Below are 21,519 nucleotides of genomic sequence, written 5' to 3' on the forward strand. Positions count from 1 at the left end.
CTACCTCTTGAATTTGGGGAAAGGCAAAAAGAAAAAAAGTTATTTCAATGGGCGGGGGCGGGGGGGCAACAGCAGGCTTTAAAAAGCTGGCCACTGTATGATCCTAAAGACCTGGGATCGGGTCCCACGTCAGGCTCCCTGCATGGAGCCTGCTTCTCCCTCTGCCTGTGTCTCTGCCTCTCTCTCTCTCTCTCTCTGTCTCCTGAAAAAATAAATAAAATCTTTAAAAAAAAAAAAAAAAAAAAAGCTGGCCACTGGCATCTCAGGAGCAAGCCTCACATTCAAAGTTAGTTAAGCATTCGTTAGAAAGACAGGTAAGGGGATCCCTGAGTGGCACAGCGGTTTGGCGCCTGCCTTTGGCCCAGGGCGCGATCCTGGAGACCCGGGATCGAATCCCACGTCGGGCTCCCAGTGCATGGAGCCTGCTTCTCCCTCTGCCTGTGTCTCTGCCTCTCTCTCTCTCTCTCTCTCTATCATAAATAAAAAAATAAAAAAAAAAAAAAAAAAAGAAAGACAGGTAAGAAGCAGGGATCTTGGTCAAGAGGCAAGAGGCAGAGCTGGCGAAGGGGAGCACATGAAATCATCATGTGACCTGCAGTCACCTGCACTGACTATCCAGGGGCCCGGAAGGAGGGTCAAAATTACAATCCAAGAGCCAGTCAGGTGGCAAGATCCCCTGGAGCCTCAGGGAGAAGGGAGTGAGAAGAAGAGGGTGAGAGGTGTTCTTTACAAAGGCAAACTTGGGGCAGAAGGTAACTGCAGAGAGAAGCCGTAGGCTGGAACAAGGACAGCAGCTCTGAGGGGCTCAGGGGGGCCGGGGAGGTGGGGGGACTCCGCCGAGCAGCAGGTGCAGGGCCAGAGGCAGCCTGATGCAAGTTCTGCTCAGGCCCCTGGACTCTGGCCCTGGGGAAAGATGAGGACAGCTGCACAATATACATACCTTGCAAGGAAGGCTAGGGTAAGATTAAATGAGAAGAGGCCTCATGGTATAAAGGCAAAGGTGGTAGAGTGAAGTCAAAAGGCCTGGGCTTTTATTTCATTCTGCTTCTGTCATTTACTAGCTTTGTGACCCTGGGCAAACCACTGAACATCTCTGAGCCTCGGCCCTCACATCTAAGGAACAGAACTTGGTCCTGCCTACCTCATAACGATGTGGTGGGCATACGAGAGTAGTGAGTGGGTGGGCACTTTATAAAGACGTACATGGGGATCCCTGGGTGGTACAGCGGTTTAGCGCCTGCCTTTGGCCCAGGGCGCGATCCTGGAGACCCGGGATCGAATCCCACGTCAGGCTCCTGGTGCATGCAGCCTGCTTCTCCCTCTGCCTGTGTCTCTGCCTCTCTCTCTCTCACTGTGTGCCTATCATAAATAAATAAAAATTAAAAAAATAAATAAATAAAATAAAGACGTACGTGCATGTGAACTATTACATCAGGATGAAAGACCACACCACTAGGTACTTGTACAGAATTTCTTTTCAGGTATTAGACTTGACACATAAATATACATGTACATATGTATGTGTGTGATATATATATTTACATATAACATATTGTTACCTTTAATTTATATATGTATATATGTAAATACATGTATATATGTAAATATGTTTATATGTGTATAATGTATATGTATATGTTACATATAATATATACATATATGTATAATATATGTAAATATATTCACATATAACATTGTTACCTTTAATAACCTATAATGCATGCATTTAACCATTTCAGTGATCTGTATCATCTATCTTATCTATGTTCACATATATAAATATTACCTCCTATTTAATCTGATTTATTCAGATAGATGCTGAAACAAATCTGGTCACCAGAAACGTTCAGGGCATCTAAGGAAAAGCAAAAGGAAGATGACTCTGAATCTAAAAGTGCAAGAGGCCACACAGGAAGGTAAATCGGCTGTCTTGATTCATCGGCGGGTACATCCTTGGACATGGAGCTGACTCTTTGATGCTCACAATTGAGGAAATGACAACCAGAAACAACCAGAGAACAAAATAGAGCAGTAAAATCAATCAGCCTGGAGCAGACAGTGTGGTCTACGAATTACGGCTCTGGAAGTTTAAAGAAGAGAAAAAGCATTAGGAGTGGGGTCATCAGGAAGAGTTTCTCAGGGGCAGGACACCAGGGGCTAAGAGGGATGAACAGCACTGGGACAGTGGCAGAAGGAGGACAGTCCAGGTAAAATCACGCAGCAAGAACAGAGGCAGCAGCTTGAACAGCATGGGATCTGTGCTGGAGCAGCAAACTCACTGTTCACTGCTGCTGAGCCTCTGGGAGAGCTGATGGGTCTCCCAAGGAGCCTGAGGAAGGGATAATGTGCTTTCCACCAGCCAGCCTCATAACATGCCCACTTACTGCAGGAGGCGGTACTGTATATAAAGCAAGGGAAAGGGCCATTTGCAAGGTTGGGGGCCCACACCCCAGTTTGCCTGCCCTCCACTCTGTCGTTCTCCTTCCACCTTTTCCAATATGATCAACATTTACTCAGCACCAACTACACAGGAAACTGAAGAAAAAGAGCAACAGTCTCCTTGGGGAGTTAGATATAAAAATAGCTAAGACAGAAACAGCTAAGCACCAAGTAATAATTGCTATTCCTAGCCAAGGAAGGCGAGACAGTGGATGTTCATCAGGCTGGCTGAGAAAGGTTTCTTGGACTAGTCAGTGCTAGCCAAGCATTGGAGGAAACTTAAGATTCACAATGCTGAGAGTTAGAAAGAAGTATTGCAGATAAGAAGGTATGTACAACAACGGGAATACTCCTAACACTACCGAACTATACACTTAAAATGGTTAAGATGGTAAATGTTATGTCATTTGTATTTTTTTTTAAGATTTTATTTATTTGGGACGCCTGGCTGGCTCAGCGGTTGAGCCTCTGCCTTCTGTTCAGGGCGTGATCCTGGGATCCTGGGATCGAGTCCCACACTGGGCTCCCTGCGAGGAGCCTGCTTCTTCTGCCTGTGTCTCTGCCTCTCTCTCCCTCACTCTCTGCATTTCTCATGAATAAATAAAATCTTTTTTAAAATATTTATTTAAAATATTTATTAAATATTAAAAAATTATATTAAAATATTTATTAAAAAAGATTTTATTTATTTATGAAAGACACAGAGAGGCACAGACATAGGCAGAAGGAAAAGCAGGCTCCCCATGGGGAGCCCAATGTGGAACTCAATCCCAGGACCCCATGATCATGCCCTGAGCCGAAGGTAGACACTCAACTGCTGAGCCACCTAGGCATCCCAGGTCATGCATATGTTAATCATGGTGGGCTTTTTTTTTTAACTTTAAGAAAATTTAAAAACAGGTGCTTCCTCAAAAAAAAAAGAAGATATGAAAACACATTGCCATTTGTAGCAAGTGATAAGCCAACCCAATTGATTTTTGTAGAAGGTTTGCCTAGAGGGGCAATCAGTAGATAAACAGCTCAAAATCAGACTGGAAAACCTCACGCCAGGTGACACTTGATTCTCTATACCAAGGTTTCTAACTTTGTGGTCCGAGGAAGGCTTCAAGTTTTGGCCCATGAACATCCTGTAAGACATTTTCAATGTTCGTTCATATGTGCATTTTGATCTAGGGAGACAGTAAATGACTTTCAGATTTTCAAAAGGGTTTATGACTTAGAAACCTTGAAAACGGGATCTCTGGGTGGCGCAGCAGTTTAGCGCCTGCCTTTGGCCCAGGGCGCGATCCTGGAGACCCGGGATCGAATCACACGTCGGGCTCCCGGTGCATGGAGCCTGCTTCTCCCTCTGCCTATGTCTCTGCCTCTCTCTCTCTCTCTCTCTCTCTCTCTCTCTGTGACTATCATAAATAAATAAAAAATTAAAAAAAAAAAAGAAACCTTGAAAACCATTCATGTAGGCAATTGGCAGAGCGGTATGTGTGGGGATGGGACAGGGGGTTGAGGTTATAGAACCTGAGTCCATTTCCCTTGAGAATTGTTCTTAACTATACACCAGCGTGTATTTAACAAACTGCTACCATACCTCTCTTTAGTGGTTTCTTATTCACTATTTACCACAGCTCTTGGTAGATGAGAACAGCTCATCAGGGAAAGTTGCTGACAACTTACTATAGAAAAGAAACTACCAGAAAGTGAACAGAAAAGAGAACTCAGTAAAGGGGATAGGAGGTCAGGAGAGTCAATAAATTAAAATGCTATAGAAGGGACGCCTGGGTGGCTCAGTGGTTGTGTCTGCCTTCGGCTCAGGGCATGATCCCAGCTCCTGGGATTGAGTCCCACATCGAGCTCCCCATGGGGAGCCTGCTGCTCCTTCTGCCTGTGTCTCTGTCTCATGAATAAATGAATTTTAAAAATATTTAAAAATAAAAAGCTATAGAAGCCAGGAGAAAAAGTCCTGGGGAAAATGGAGTGGTTACCAGTGTCAAGTACCAGAAAGGAAATAAAGATAAGGAGTGAGAAGACAAAAAAAAAAAAAAATCTCCAAATTCAAGGGTCTTCAGATGTACAGTTTCTGTAAGGTGATGAAATAAGAGGTCAGAGGGCAAGGATAAGGTGTCCAAACTGGGCACTTGTACAGAAGGGACGTGCTACTGATAATTATGTCAGAATAACAGGAATAAACCAGGCCTGTCCCAGGCAAGCAGATACGCAGTTCGTTACCTCACTGAGGAGGAAGCTAGAAGGACAGCCAGAAAGGCAGCAGATGCCATCCATTAACTCAAAGGGCTTGGCTGTGAAAAGAAAAATAGCTTGGGGGGTCAGCAGAACTAGTAGGGTAAGAAAAGGCTTTATCAGTTACTTATGGGGGAGGCAGGGAAGACTTCTGGAGGTTTTAAAGAAGGGAGGGAGGAAATGCAGGAGAGCATTCTGCATCCTCCATCAACTTCACAAAGTGCACAGAAGGCCCTCAGGCATTTCTCGGGTGAACATTTACTATGGGACTCTGGGCTTCCAGGAAGAAGGAAGGAACAGAATAGGCAGGCGCAGGGAGGGGATTTTCTTCCTTTGAAACTACACAGAAGACAGAGAAGAAAACACAGTATGACCAGAAAGGGCAGGCCAGGGTGATTTTCTTCACCCTAATGAGCACGTAAGATGTAGCTGTCAGAGAAGCTGTCATCTCCAAATTAGCTTCTTTGATGGCCTCTTCTTCAAGAGATAAGAAATTAATAAGAAAGTCAAGTCACAAGTTCTTTAAAGCTGATTCCTATGTAGATTGGCAGAACCAGAACAATAAGGAAATATATCCATCCATGCAATAAATCCTTTCAGTCAGGGCTGAGCACTTATCTGTTTAGAATTTCGTTTTAGATACAGCTTGAGGGCTACAAAGAGGTCAGGGGGACATTCGCCCAGCTAAGTTCAAACAGGCCAAAAAATAAAATAAAATACAAATAAAAGAATAAACAGGGTAAGAAAACAATGTTGCTGTCAGGATACAAAGATGCTACCATAGAGAGGAAACTCTCAGCCAAATGTCAGGAGGTTAAATAATAAAAAATGGCATTTGTCTCTCTAGACGATTCCTAAATTACAACCAGGCAGCTCATCCAAACTTAGCACAATCTCACACAAAGGGGCAGGGAAGGTGTTCACAGAACATAACAGAGACGGGGCTATCAGGGAGAAGCTAGTTATACAATCTGGCAGCACCAGCGGGTCAGTAAATGGTCAACAGCAGGAAATTATAAGGCATGAATCATATTCTAGAAGGAGGAAGTCAGAGTATATATTTAAATAACCAGATGGACAAGTATTTACTATAAAAGTCAGTTTATTTTCCCTTCCTGTGTTTCATATTTTCCCTTTTTTGTCAGTAATGAGGAATTAACGATTGGAAATCTCCTTGATTAAATAACATGAACAAGTTCATAAACACACCACATTTTAGAGTATAAAGCAAGAAGTTGAAAAATATTCCCAAAAAAAAAGAAAAATATTCCCTAACCCAACACAAATCAAGCAGCCCTCCAAATTGCACATTTTCCCCCAAGTTCATGTCCATAATTTAAAATACATATACAGAATGACCTAAAAATATTGATAATTAGTACAGAATTCACAGCCTTGAAGACATACGTGCTACAAACTGCTAACGGATAGATACCTAGTCCCCAGGCCCTAGTAACCCATTCCTGTGATTCAAGGTCATATACTTAATGCCTTATACTAGGACAAGAGGTCTGTCCTCTGTCTCTAATTCTAGTCTTCTGCTGAGGTAACTCAAGGAACCTGGTTGTGAGAAAGATCAACTCTCTGAAAACAGGGCTAAGCAGATTAGCGTCCTAGTGGATCCTAATGTCCCCAAAGAGCAAATCTGGAGTTGAGTACTTCAGTCGTGAGCTACACCTTGGAATGTTCATGATAACTGCTGATGTACCTTATGGCTCTTGAAACGAAGACTGCGTACTTCCAGGAGTTGAGTTTTGAATGAAGACAGAAGAGAATGAGGTGACAATAATTTGAAGGTATTTCTGCTTCTGGAGGCGAATAACTTTAGATCAGATAGAGTGACTGAGCCAGTCACCATGTAGTGTGATTTTCCCACCACAGTTAACAAAGAGAGTCTTTGTCCAAGGCAGGCTTACACTTGATCCAGCTTGAGCACACTACCAGGATTTGATGCTTCAAAGATGAGCGACTGTTCTTTGCAAACTCATTATCAAAGCAAAATCCAATGCTTCCTTCCTATTCGTGGAGCCCGTCATTGATGCAAACCATGTGCAACTGTCTCGTGGCCACTCAACTTTCCAGGCTGGAGAATTAAGGTCCAAGTCCAAGACAGTATTTCAGGTTAAAAGGATAAATTTCAACAGGCCAAATAAAGAGGCTGGCAGATTCATGGGCCAATCAGTACATTTATGAAACAGTGAAAATCGTCCACAATAACTCATGTAGTGCAGAGAAACAGCCTGGCCTTCACCACTGGTCAATATCTCAAGTGGCTGACACTGTTGAAAGAGACTTGACAATCTGAGGTTTTGTTGGAGCTCTTAAGACAACCCCCAAATAGGGTGAATTTAAAAAAATAATGGTCCTGATGTGTCTCCCATTGTTCTTTACTTCTGTGGGCAACACTCACTCACTCAATACATGAGCTTGTCGTCTTTGCATAAGATAGCAGGTTTCCCTCACTATTAATGGCGAGATAAACAAAATTGTACAACTTGTCTGTGAAGAGAAAAAAGCATTAAATATGCATTGACAATTTAATTAACTGTTAGAGCACCATGTTTTGAACGTAATAATGAATGTGGACAATTGGATTCATTTTGACTTCGTACAAAGATAACTTGATCTTTTTTTTAAAGATTTTATTTATTTATTTATTCATTCATTCATTCATTCATTCATTCATTCATTCGAGACACACAGAGAGAGAGAGAGGCAGAGACACAGGCAGAGCGAGAAGTAGGCTCCATGCAGGGAGCCCGACGTGGGACTTGATCCCGGGTCTCCAGGATCACACCCTGGGCTGAAGGCGGCGCTAAACTGCTGAGCCACCCAGGCTGCCCCAATATAACTTGATTTTTAATGAATTGGAAAATGATTTTGAAAATCAAAGTTAATATTTTTTTAACAGTCTCCTGAAAAAAAGAACTAAGGTACGCAAAATTAAATAATTTGCCATAGGTAGAGAAATAAAAAAAAATAGTACTGGAGCTTGCTATATGTATTTTTTATTTATTTAAGTAATCTCTGCACCCAGTGTGGGGCTCAAACTCATGACCCTAGGATCAAGAGTTGCATGCTCTACTGACTGAGCCAGCCAGGCACCTCTGGAGCTCATCTTAAAAACAGTGCTTCTTATAACAGAGATCCAGTTTTCTTTCTGGTACAACTTCTTGTATGATCACAGAGCAGGTTCCTCAGGAGACATTTCCCTCTGTTTAGCACAGATGTCAGATGTGGAACAAAGAAATATGGCCCAGTCTTTAGAAGCTAGTAGGCAGTTAGGCAGAAGAAGCATCCTTTGTGATAACCTTAAGGCAGCTCCAAGCAATTTGGGAGCTGAACTATCCTTGGGTTCCTTGGACAAGGCTGGAGGAGTATGAAATAGGGATGGGATGGATACTAAATGGATCCCCTTGTGGATGAAGCTGTCACCAGGCTCTCTCAGGGAGACCTGTCTTGAGCACCATCTCACCAATAATGTAAGAGGAGGGTAGGTCACATACTTATTCAACAGAGAACATTTTTAAAGTATAACACCTTGTTCTCAATTGGCTTTTTCCCAGAAAGTACAATTCCAGCCAAGAATGTTTAAGGCATGACAAATATTTTCTCAAGAGACTCTCATCATTTTAGAACCTACACACCAGTGTTAATTATAGTAATGCTTCTTTTTGAGTGTGATGTCGCTTGGTGTACACTGTAATTTCCTTCAGAATTCCCAAATTATATTTAGCAGGTAGAGAGTACCCCGGAAGAGTACACCAATACTTTCGATAAGTCTCTCACCACCTTTTCTGGAATTATAAATGACAATACCCATTAGGCTCAGGTCAAGGGCACACTAAAGACCCATTCCCACCTTAAAAAAAGAATGTTCTCTTTGAGACTCATAAAATGTTACTTTTCACAAAAGGGTCACTAAAAGCAATCAGCAATTCTGCTGCTTTAAGTGACTTAAGTCAATGCTTTGAACTAAATTAGTAAGAGAAACCACTAGTTAAAAGGGACACATTCACTTACCATGAGAATGAAAAAGTAGAACACCCATATCCATCCCAGATTGTCCTGGATCAAAGACACTAAGTACTACAAGGGAGAAAAAGAAATTACAATATAATCCTTTATAAATTAATCAAATGAAGTAGCTGAAAGGTAGATTAAACACAGCTCTTCCAGAAAATGAGAAGGGAGTTAAGATTCGTAGATTGTCTTTTGGTTTACAAAGCTTTCATGTGCATGTTCCTACTTAAAGATACCTGGCCCTCATATTTATTTATTTATTTATTTATTTATTTATTTATTTATTTATTTATTTATTTATTTATTTTTAAAGATTTTTTTTATTTTTATTTTTTTTTTTTTAAGATTTATTTATTCATGATAGACAGAGAGAGAGAGAGAGAGAGAGAAGCAGAGACACAGGCAGAGGGAGAAGCAGGCTCCATGCCAGGAGCCCGACGTGGGACTCGATCCCAGGACTCCAGGATCAGGCCCTGGGCCAAAGGCAGGCGCTAAACCGCTCAGCCACCCAGGGATCCCCAAGATTTTTTTAAAATTTATTCACAAGAGACAGAGAGAGAGAGGCAGAGACAAAGGCAGAGGGAGAAGCAGGCTCCGTGCAGGGAGCCCAACATGAGACTCGATCCCGGTTCTCCAGGATCACGCCCTGGGCCAAAGGCAGGCTCTAAACTGTTGAGCCACCCAGAGATCCCCTGGCCTTCATCTTTAAAAGAAAAAAAAATGTTATTCATTTACTTAGAGAGAGAGAGAACACAAGTAGAAGGTTGGGGCAGAGGGAGAGGGAGAAGCAGATTCCTGGCTGAGCAAGGAGTCCGATATGGGGCTCAAACCCTGGGATCATGACCTGAGTCGAAGGCGACACTTAACCAACTGAGCCACCTAGGCGCCCATGGCCTTGTAAGGGGCACCTGGGTGGCTTATAAGCTGGCAGAGTCCAAGCACAAAAACTGCAGAACAGATGACAGGGCTAAAAGGTTTATCTTAATTCACTTTGCTAATAAAAGAGGAAGATGAACATCCTCAAGCCACTTCTGTTCAATTATTCTTTCTTCCAATGAAAGGTACTATAATTGAGGCTTTGATGTTTTTAAAAACAGTTGGTTTTTTAAGTATGTTGCTCATTTTTCTTTTTTTTTTTTTAAGATTTCATCCATTTATTTGAGAGAGAGAAAGCAAGAAACAAAGCAGAGGGGGAGGCACAGACGGAGAGGGAGAAGCAGACTTCCCACTGAGCAGAGAGCCCAACACAGGGCTCGATCTCATGACCCCAGGATCATGACCTGAGGTGAAGGCAGCTGCTTACCTGACTAAGTCACCCATGCGCCCCTGTCACTCACTTATCAATTGTGTTATTTACTCAGAGGATTTCTTTTTTTTTCTTTTTTTAAATAAATAAAATAAAGATTTTATTTATTTATTCATGAGATACACAGAGAGAGAGATGGAGAGAGGCAGAGACACAGGCAGAGGAAGAAGCAGGCTCCACGCAGGGAGCCCAACGTGGGACTCGACTCCGGGTCTCCTGGATCACACCTTGGACTGAAGGCGGTGCTAAACCACTGAGCCACCCGGGCTGCCCTACTCAGAGGATTTCTATATGGCTTTAACATTTTATGGCAAATTCTTTACTTCAATCACCCAAAAGAATCTAATAGCATTTAACCCATTTTCTTTTCCTATTATGACAAAATATATGTAACATAAAATTGGTCATTTTAGCCATTTTTAAGTGTACAATTCAGAGGCATTATGTACATTCAGTGTTGTACCACCATCACCACTATCTATTCCCAAAATTTTTCATCACCCTAAAAACAAAATCTGTACCCATTAAGCAATAACTCCCCACCATCCTCTCTTCCCAGCCTCTGGTATCCTCTGATCTACTTTCCATCTCTAAGAATTTGCCTGTCCTAGAGATTTCATGTTCAGTGGAATCACACCCTATTTGTCCTTTTGTGTCTGGCATATTTTGTTCAGTGTACTGTCTTTGAGGTTGCAGCACATGTTGGAATGTCCTCTCTTTGTATGGCTGAATAATATTCCATGCTATGGACATACCACCTTTCATTTGTTCGGTTATTAGTGGATGAACATTTGGTTGGGTTCAACCTTTTGACTATTATGAACGATGCTGCCATGAACATTGGTATACACATGTATGAGTCCTATTTCAGTTCTTTTTTTTTTAAACAGACTTTTTCTTTTTAAGATTTTATTTATTTATTCATGAGAGAGGCAGAGACACAGGCAAAGGGAGAAGCAGGCTCCATGCAGGGAGTCCAACGTGAGACTCGATCGCAGGTCTCCAGGATCAGGCCCTGGGACAAAGGTGGCGCTAAACCGCTGAGCCACCCAGGCTGCCCCTGTTTCAGTTCAAGTTATATTCCTGGGGGTGGAAATGCTGGGTCATATGGCAATTCCCTGTTTAACTTTTTGAAGACCCACCAAAGCATTTTCCACAGCAGCTGCACCATTTTACATTCGCACCAGCAATGTAAGAGTTCCAGTTTCTCTACATCCTCACAACTACTTGTTCTTTTCTGTTGTTAGCTGTCCTTTTTTTTTTTTTTAAGATTTTTATTTATTTATTCATGAGAGATACAGAGAGAGAGGCAGAGACACAGGCTCCATGCAGGGAGCCTGATGTGGGACCCGATCCCGGGTCTCCAGGATCACACCCCAGGCTGAAGGCGGTGCTAAACCGCTGAGCCACCAGGGCTGCCCTGTTAGCTGTCCTAATAGGTGTGGTGTCTCACTGAGTTTTGATTTGCATTTCCCTAATAACTAAGGATGCTGAGAATCTTTACATGTGTTTATTGGCCATTTGTACATATTTGTCATGAGGATTTGTCCCTATGATTTCATCTAAGAGTTTTTACGGTTTTAATTCTTAAAGTTAGGTATTGATCCATTTTGTGTTAATTTTTGTCTACACTGTAAGGCAAGGTCCACCTTCATCCTTGTGCGTGTGTGTATATCCAGCTTCCCCGGCACCATTTCCTTCCTCATTGAATGGTCTTGGCACTCTTGTCAAAAATCAACTGACCACAGATGTGAAAGTTTTACATGTGTTCTTCCACCACATACTACCAGTAAAATTTATAAGTGGAAAATAATTAAAGCAAAACGAGTGATTTAGCCTAGATTACATATGGAAAGCAAAAAAGCAGAGGTCTAGTCACCCATTAAAGGGCTCACAGAAGGGGAATCCCTGGGTGGGTCAGCAGTTTGGCACCTGCCTTTGGCCCAGGGCATGATCCTGGGGTTCCTGGATCCAGTCCCACATCAGACTCCCTGCATGGAGCCTGCTTCTCCCTCTACCTGTGTCTCTGCCTCTCTCTCTCTTTCTCTGTGTCTCTCAAGAGTAAATAAATAAAATCTTTTAAAAAGAAAAGGGCGGCTCACAGTGGTGCTCCCAAGTCTTTCTGCCACTTTATCTTTCTTTTAAAAAGTTTCATTGACACATAATTTTCATAACATAAGCTTCACCCATTTAAAGTATACAACTCAATGGTTTTTAGTATATCTACAGAATTGTGCAACTATTACCATAATCTAACTGTAGACCATTTCTATCACCCTTCCCCCAAAGGAAATCTGTACCTTCAGAAGTCACCCCACAGACCCACCTGACCCCAGGCAACCACTAATCTATTTTCTTTCCCTATAGATTTGCCCATTTGGGATATCCCGTATGAATGAAATCATTAAGTATGTGGGGTTTTTTTATTTATTTTTTTAGTATGTGGTCTTTTGTAACTGGCTTCTTTCACTTAGCCTCCTAATTTTTAGGTGCATTTATATAACTTTTAAGTGTCAGATACCCTCTTCAACCGCCAAATACTACTCCATCATATGAATACACCACATTCTGTTTACCCATTCCTCAGTCAACGGACATTTGGGGTTTTTCTACTTTTTAGCTGTTATGAGTAATCCAGCTATGAACATGTATGTGTTCAAGTGTTTATGTAGATATCTGTTCTCATTTTTCTTGGATAGATACCACAATTTAATCTTTCTGAGCCCCTACTATGTGTCAAAAACATACTAAGCATTGGGACCACAGAGGTGAAGGAAACAGTTTCTGTTCTCAAAGAAATGCAGACTCTGGCACAGACAGATTAGTAAATGTGATGTACCATGACATTCACTCTGTTAGAGGTAGGCATCAACTGCTATGGAAACCCAGAGAGAAACAAACATTTTTCTTGTGAAGTCAAGGCAGGTGGGGAAGCTGTTCAGGTTAAGTTAGGAGAACTGGGACAAGGCTCATTAAGTTTCTAATATTAAGTCATAGAGTTTGGAACCTCCACACAATGGGAAATTATTCAAAAACCAATATGGAAGAGGAATGAATGAAGCTAACAATGATTTCCTCCAGATGTCGTTTCCCCAATCACCAAAGTGAGCCTAATGCTGACCCATGCTCACAGTTAGGGATCTGAATACTGGCAGGTGAGACATTCTAAATACAAATAAACTCCCTGAAATGCTCATTATAACCCACCCATTTGATTAATGAAGAAAATATCAGGGAGAAACAATAACCAAAAATACAGTGGTATCAGAAAAGGATGTCCAATACAATCATCCTTCACCCCTTACTTAAAGACCTCTGAACTAGTAGCCAATAGCACTTTTGGCTCCTACTGCAGCACACAATCAAGTAAAAGCACATTTCTCCTACTTTTGCTAGTTTTTTTTTTCCATCTTCAGTCTCATAATCAAATATGCTAAGCACATCAGTCATATCAATCATTCATTCTACAGCCATTCAACAGATGTGGGAATGCCTACTGTGTGCCAGGCACCATTCTACATACTGAGGCTACCGTAGAACACAAAACAAAATGCTGTCTTCGTCATACTTATATCATAGTGGGAGAGTCAGATACCAACGAATAAGGATATAATGTATGGCTGGGTAGTGATAAGCATTAAGATGGCTTATTTTCCTCAATAATTGCTCTCTCATTAGCCATCAGCAATCACACATTGGTGATCTACCCCCACAGAGCAAGCAAAAGCGATAGTCAAGGCCGGTAATAACCTAAATGTCAAAACTAAGAGACTTTTTTCTTCCATTCTCCTTCTCTGGCCCCTCTATACCTCTGATCTCACTAACACCTCCCCTCGCCTCCACGGCACTCTCCTGACTTCCTACATCTTTGACCACTAAGCATCCCCCAAGGTTTTGCCTATATTTTCTTTGCCCATTAAACATTTCATTGACTTCCAAAATTTCAATTATTTTATCTATGTAGATGATTCTCTGATCCTTATTTTTACAAAATTAGCACTCAATGACCTGGAAAGGTATATCCTAGGAGAGGCATGACTCACGACTGTCCCAAGGAAGAGAAGGCTAAATTTAAGTCTTTGAGTGGTTCTGACTACTTATTATAGGCCAATCTCAGCCTAGACCATCTCTAGTTTAGAGTGCATAAGAATAATCAGGAAGGCTTGTTGAAACATAGATCTCCAGGTCTAATTCAGCAAGCCTGCAGTAAGCTTGGTGTTCTGTACTTTAATAAATAACCCAGATGATTCTGACACAGACATTTATGAACCTCCCTTTGAGACATTCATTAGAAGCAGAGAAAGTGACTCAGAGCAGCTGCAGAGTCCATGGCAGTATCTGTAGGGATCCATGTGAAGAACGTGTGTGTCTGGTACAAGAGAGGAGGTAGGGTGTGCATGCCAGGTGGGGAATAACGAGAAGCACGTGTCTCGTGGCTCCTCGGAGTGCCAAGTTCAGGCTGAGAAGAAGGGAGTAGCAAACTGTGACTGAGGGAGTGTCAGCTTTTCTCCAGACAGGAAGAATCTGGAAATAAAAGTGGGAGGAAGAAACTAAAAAATGTAGAGGGACCTTCCATATTAGGTCACATTAGCTGACCTCAGAGAAGATCAGAAACCCAAGGCTTACAGAAAAGTACACTATATGGCACAAGAGTGCCACCTACTGTGGCTCAGTGGGCAGGTGCAAACTCTTCACCAATGAGAGACTACTCACCGCTCAATTTTCAACCCCTCTCTTGTTCCCTCACCTGGCCCACCGCAGCTCCAATGCTTCCAGTTCCATCAACAATTCCTGTGACAGTTGCCAAAGCCTCACTGCTCCCTTGGATTAGCTCTTGGCGACCCAGGTCCGCAGAAATAGCAGAACTAATCATATTAGAAGGTCCACCGATAAAAAACCCTGAAGTCATAAACAAAACAGGTTCTCATTAAAACCCTATTCATCACCCCACTAGAAATCCCCTGGACAAGACAAACTCTTATCCCAACATTTTAATCAGTATGTTGGAGGGAAACAGTAAAAGGGGGAGGAAAAAAAAAAAACAGTAAAAATGAAAACTCTCCCAGATAACGTCCTCTTCAAACTAGTTAGCATCCACTTTTCTGAAAGCCCTACTTGGATTACACGATATTTTGGTATACTTTATAAAAACCAAAGATACAGAAAATACAGTGAATAGACAACCTTTCTCATCCTGTAAAGTCTATATTCATTAATAACTAATTATATTCGCTGGTCAACTTTTACTATGACAGAGTTGTATCAACTGAGTATTTGTCCAAAAACAAGCACACATATTGAACAAAAAGAGAAAAGAGAAAAGGCTCCCTAAACAGTGCAGATGGTTCTATCAGCCTCTGCTCTCCATGAGGCTCCAAGGACTGAGTTGGCCCACGTGAATCTGTTCACATGCTTGGAATGACTTCCATGTGCCTCACGTATCATGAGCAGCTCTCACTCTCTGGAGTATGATCTAAGGTTTAAAAATAATCTTTCTATACCATGGTCCCTAATTACACTCAACTGTTTCATCTGGTGCTCAAGTGGGAAAATACTGACCAATTCCAACATAAGAGGAACACCTTTTTGAAAGCTGGTGAATTGGTTTCCAATGGGGCATCTTCCTAAGTCACTTCCAGAAGTAATAAGGGAAGCCGGGGCAGCAATCAAACATTTTAGAAAATCTCTGTCAGAGGGGACGGCTTCTATAACACTAGGACTTAGGAGGTCACATCATAGCAGAGAAACAGAATCTGAATCTGAAGCAGGCAGAGTTCTCTGTAATGAAGGTTTTAGTATCATTCAAACTGAGGGAGCAAACGGTCTCCCTTTCTTCCTTTTTATTTACAGAGGAACAGTAACAGTACAGTGAAACGGAGCCACACGACATACCTGTAACTGCCATCAGAAGTGCATTAATGGATTTATCGTTTGGAGAACCTATGAGGAAAGACGCAGAAACAGCATGCTGACTTTGAAAGCAGATTACATGGGCCCCCACTGAAAGGCACGCAAAGATCGGGATCTCAGTGACCTCACGGATCACTCCCAGAGACAACAAAGGGATACAAGTCTTTCACCGCCTACTTCAACTTTTATTTGTAATGTCTGCCTCTTGCTGGTGCTCGAGCTAATGAGACTCCTAGAAGCTAAAGAAAAACTCTACTCCCATCTCAACAGCATCTTGGGGGACATAGTGCAAACCTACTAATTACCATCTTTCCTCTTTTGAAACCGTTTCCCTTTTATTGTTTTATTGGCTCTAATGCTGGCCCTCTGGAGCCTACCCGCAAACAAAGCATATACACTCCCAAGCAAGCTTTTAAACAAACCAACAAAGCACAAGAGATGCCAGTTGCCTCCCCAACACAAATAAAACTACATGAGGGTACTTTTTATCCAGGCGTTTACAGGACTATACAAAGGCCTTGTATCAGCCTTTGTAGCTGGTCTCAAGCATCTCCCCAGGGTTGATCGCTGACTCGTGGCAAATGCCTTAGTCCTGAGAGATCAGAAAAATAATTTAATTGCCAGGGAATACTCACGGCTATATCCAACGAGGGACCCAATGGCCAGAAGTAGACTGAGGGCTAAAACGGGTGCTCTCTTCTGTAATACGTCAGAGATGAAACCTTGCAAAGTCCCACCTGCAAGCATTAAGAGTGCATCACAACCAAAACCTTTTATGATTTAGCTCAGTTATCCAAAGCTTGTTGTTCCCCATGCACCGTCCCCCTGCTAGCAGGATCCTGACACTGGTCTACCCAAAATGAGGGCTGACTCTCCCAAAAAAGCTTCCCCCACAGCTTCCTTTAAGGGAGATTACCCATCAATTGCCAAGATGGCTGATAGGAGCAGGACACCATGAATCAGACAGCAAAATAAGGAAAAAGGAAATAAAATCATCAAAACCACCAACTATCCCTGGCTGTTCCCCCTTCTCAAGCCAGTAGTAAAGGCTTTTCCTGATTTTTCTTTTTCTTTTATTATTATTTTTTTGTTTTGTTTTTTCTTAGGGACGCCTGGGTGGCTCAGTGGTTGAACGTCTGCCTTTGGCTCAGGGCATGATCCTGGAGTTCCGGGATCAAGTCCCACATTAGGCTCCCTGCATGGAGCCTGCTTCTCCCTCTGCCTGTGGCTCTGCCACTCTCTCTCTCTCTGTGTCTCTCATGAATAAATAAATAAAATCTTTTTTAAAAAAAATGTTTTTTCTTAGAGAGAGAGAGAATGTGTGCATGTGTGTGGCTAGAGGGAGAAGGAGAGAGAGAATCTTAAGCAGGCTGCACGCTCAGCATACAGCCTGACACAGCTTGATCTCATGACCCTGAGATCATGACCTGAGCCAAAATTAAGAGGCAGATGCCTAACCAACTGAGCCACCCAGATGCCCCTCTGCTTTTTATTTTAAAAGATGATTCATTAAAGACCATGCTTCGTGGGCTATTAGTGGCAGCCAATAAATGTTCACTGAAATTAAATGTAGCAATTATGGTTTGGTGATAATGAACAGGTCAGGATTTTTAGAAAAAGGTAATGTGAATCCTTTAAGCAACAAGGTCACATGTAGGTGCAGCCCCATTTCAAGCAATAGGGGCTATGGGACATCTGGTATATCCTCATCGCACAACAGGTCCCAGAAGCATGATCAGATCTAAAGGTGGCAGCCTCACCTTTGGCTCTATATCTAAGAATAAGGGCAGACAAGTTAAGTACAGTAACAGCATATCACCTGAGGATGCACTGCTCTCTTGTTCTCGGGACAGCTTAGCCTTACCACAATTCTAAATCCAAACATTACACAAAGGATGTTACAATTTTGCCGCAGCCATATAAGTAATACCCAGTAAAATGCATTCTGTACAACTGTCTTATTTTAAAATTTCTTGTGTGGGATGCCTAGGTGGCTCACCAATTGAGCGCCTGCCTTTGGCCTAGGGCGTGATCCTGGAGTTCCAGGATCAAGTCCCACATCAGGCTGTGTGGAGCCAGCTTCTCTCTCTGCCTACGTCTCTGCCTGCCTCTCTCTCTCTTTCTCTCTCTCTTTCTGTGTCTCTCATGAATAAAAAAAACCCTTATAAAAATAAATGAATAAATAAAATAAAATTTCTTGCATACTTGTTTATACTTCCAGCCACAGCAAAAAGTTACTAGTAAAATCTGTGCACAGCTGTGCACAATGAAGCAGTTGCAAAATACAGAAATTAATCCCCACGATTATTCCTACCCTATGATCTGATAAAATCTATACACTAAGCTAATATTTTCCTTTCTTTGACTATGGGTGGTGGGAAGTCGATAAAGTTCACATTCTAGCTTGGATCTCTGGCACACATTAGCTTTAAACCTATGATATCACTGAGAGTGTGCCGAAGGGTTACATCTAAAGAGATTGCAGAGGGAAACATCCCTGTGCTTCCCAACACAAAAGAACTGATGCATAAACAAAGAACCGAGAAAAAAAGAGCCCTATAAATCGCAGGGCTGCCGTGGGCTGGCTCTTCTTTTCTATGGATCCTTTTTTCTTTTTTAAGAGTTTAGCTGTTTACTGGTAGGACAGTTAGGGAAAATGGCTGTGGACTAAGTAATAAAACTTTTCATGCTGTCATATTTCATAACCCAATAAAATATTACTAGTGACAAACTCTCATTATAGAAAGAGATGCATCTGGCATTACCTATAATTCCTCCAACATCGTACCAAATGGACAGCTTGTCAGCTTCAGCCTCCTTCCATCCAAAGTTGTTACTCAGATAAAAGGGTAACCAGAAGAAGAAGGAGTAATTTACTAACTTCAAGCAGGCATAGGCCAGTGAGTACTACAAGAAAAACATGCAACTATCAATAAGGAACAGACAGCACAGCAGGACCACAGTTCTTAATGTAATTAAGAAGCAAAACCATACACAGGAGTTTGGGAAGAACAGTACCTGATTTTAAAAGTACACATTTCTCTAAATTCCCATTTGCCTGACTCTACCTTGTCTCCCTCTTCTCTTTAACCCCATTAGCTTTCAGAAAGGCATGCACAGCAGGCCTCTAGAATAAAAATACATAGGAGTATTTCTTAATTGTCCTCAGTTTCTTCTCCTGTCAGTTCCCTGGTAGAAGCAAACCAGTGTTTTGAACCTCAAAGGCAGGGCATATACTCGTGTTCCTTTCTTTAGATGAAGACAAAAGGTATCCATACCACTATCATTAACTGTAAGCAGAGAACTCCAGTAAACAACATCACAGCTTTTATTCCAAGCAGCCCAACACTTTTGGTTCTTCTACTTGCTGCAGAGTTAATGTTATGAACAGTGGTTAGCAATGTGACGAAACTATAGTTTCAAGGTCTAAGGAAAGCATCAACGTTAAAACTGCTTTCACATTACGGTTTCTAAAAGCCTTGTATTCCAACATCCAGTGGAAAAGCACAAAGTATCTTTGGTGAGTCAGGAATGAAAGAACATGACCGTCCTGGGCCTTGTGGCTCTACTCTGAGGAATAAAAGTTGCAGCTGTCTTAGGATGGCAGTGGGGCTAAGACTCTTATATTCAACACATTATTACCAGGAAATCCTGACATTTAGCATCAAAGGAAAAAGGGGGAGGAACAGAGAGGCTGACTTCAAAGGGTGTCTGGCTAGTATATTCTTTTCCCTGGAGCGGCCAGTTATTCCCTAGGTATCACTTGTTTTAAAACAGCTTCCCTGGCAGGGCAACAGCCACCCCCTAGAGAGCCAAATCCCAATCATGAGGGCATTCTGTCCAGACAGCCTGCTACAAAGACAAAGGGATTAAGTTAACTCGATTTCCTCTGCATCCCTGCCCGTGTCAGGAAACAATTGCTTGTGAAATACAGAGGAGGAGCAAGAGTTTCATATTTAGTCACAAGAGACGTAAGGTCTGTCCCAGAAAGTAAACTATTACCAGCAGAGTATTTTAACAACTACTTAAAAAATACCAATCTTTAGGATAAGAACAGGCCTCAAGGAACTTGAATATCTCTTGTCTAATACGTCATCTTTGGGTTACAGAACTGTGGAGACTTACACATTTGTTGTAATTCACGCTTCACTATGTGTTTGCAAATATCGGTGCTCTCAGCTTGGGGGCATGGGCAGAAGGGAACTAATGAGTACGCAGTACTGCAAGCTTCAGACTCTGAATCTTGCTAAGGGGCTACACTAGTAAGGCACCATTAGACGACAAAACAAAACCAGGTGCTTGTTCACAATACAGTAACCCAATGTTACAGACCCCGAGGTAGAATGGTTGACTTTCTGCTCTATGGGAAAGGGGACTGAGACACAAGGATAGGCTGAGTGACTTACCCCAGGCCTCACAGAGAGTTAGTGGGTAAGCTGGACACATAACCTAGGCCTCTTAACTTCCACTCCCGTGCTAGAGCGCCCGAAACATCAAGACAGAAAAACTGCAGCAGAAGGGATTTAGTTCAGATGTTAGAAAGTTCTCCTGACTGTAAAGGTTTTGGAAACACTGGAATGCATTACCAAGAAATACTGTGGAGTACTGTGTTCTATACTTTTTTAATAAAAGGGCAAATCATTTTTTTTCCTAGAATGCTAAGAATACAGGCAAATAAGGCAGACTTAAATGAATCCTTCAAAACCCCTCTTGGTCACATATAATTCTACAATACTTCAACAGGCCAAAAAAGAACATATTTAAAAATATCAATTTTGCCTTCTTACTTGAATGCAGGGTCAGGGTCAGCAAACTAGGGCTCGCCAGCCAAACCTGTCCACACCCATTTATTCCATATCATCCAGGGTTTCTTGTGTTCTACAGACGTGAGTAGTCGTAGTAGAGACTGTACCACCGCCCCCCTACCCGACCCCACCCCAAAAAGCTGAACACATTTACTCTCTGGCTCTTTGCAGAAAAAGTACACCAACCCCTACATCAGAATGCAGAAAAAATTTCAAGTCATGCCACCCTAGACACAAGCTGAGGGGAATATATTCCTAAAATAAAGTATCAAAGAGAAGCTAAATACTTCAAGATGCTTTATCACAGGTAGTGCTAATACCTAGGCTATAACTTCTCACTAGTGGTGGTAAGGAGATCTGAACCGTCCTTACCGGTATAACTCCAGGAAGACAACAGGCCTGATAAAAGCTTATTGCCTTGACTTGGGTAATAGTACTGCCTTCCTGGATGGAATAATTAGGCTCATATTCATCTTCATTTTCAGCATCATTAATCAATGGCCTGTGTGAGTCCTCTTCAAAATTTTCTTCTGCCTCAATGCCTGGGAGACCTAAAACAGTAATAGCCACAATTTATTAAGTGCCATCTAGATGCCTGGCATTGTGCAAGGTGCTTTGCATGTATCATTACTCATGGGGTCATGATTATTTTTGTCTCATTTTACAGAAGCATTGAAGGTTCAAGGCCAAGGTCAATCAAGGTTGATTACGGTCACACAGCTAATAAGCCACAGAGCCAGGACTCTAATTCTATTTCATCTGGCTTCAAAGCAATATTGTTTTGGGGTTTGTTTGTTTTTA

General features: G+C 42.0%; 1 protein-coding gene across 3 annotated transcripts in view; it reads right to left on the reverse strand.

The window, feature by feature from the left end:
* Window positions 1–5,758: 5,758 nt before the first annotated feature.
* SLC37A3 (solute carrier family 37 member 3) overlaps window positions 5,759–21,519 on the reverse strand; it is a 51,785-nt gene continuing 36,024 nt past the window's right edge. For all 3 annotated transcript variants that reach the window (XM_077850143.1, XM_077850144.1, XM_077850145.1), the window contains 7 exons: window positions 21,091–21,269; window positions 18,679–18,820; window positions 16,549–16,650; window positions 15,896–15,943; window positions 14,751–14,902; window positions 8,698–8,763; window positions 5,759–7,173 (listed from right to left, as the gene is read on the reverse strand). In XM_077850143.1, coding sequence (XP_077706269.1) covers window positions 7,081–7,173; window positions 8,698–8,763; window positions 14,751–14,902; window positions 15,896–15,943; window positions 16,549–16,650; window positions 18,679–18,820; window positions 21,091–21,269 — 782 coding nt within the window. In that variant the 3' untranslated portion in view covers window positions 5,759–7,080. The remainder of the gene's footprint in view (window positions 7,174–8,697; window positions 8,764–14,750; window positions 14,903–15,895; window positions 15,944–16,548; window positions 16,651–18,678; window positions 18,821–21,090; window positions 21,270–21,519) is intronic.

This window comes from Canis aureus, chromosome 15, assembly GCF_053574225.1.
Source record: "Canis aureus isolate CA01 chromosome 15, VMU_Caureus_v.1.0, whole genome shotgun sequence".
NCBI lineage: Eukaryota > Metazoa > Chordata > Mammalia > Carnivora > Canidae > Canis > Canis aureus.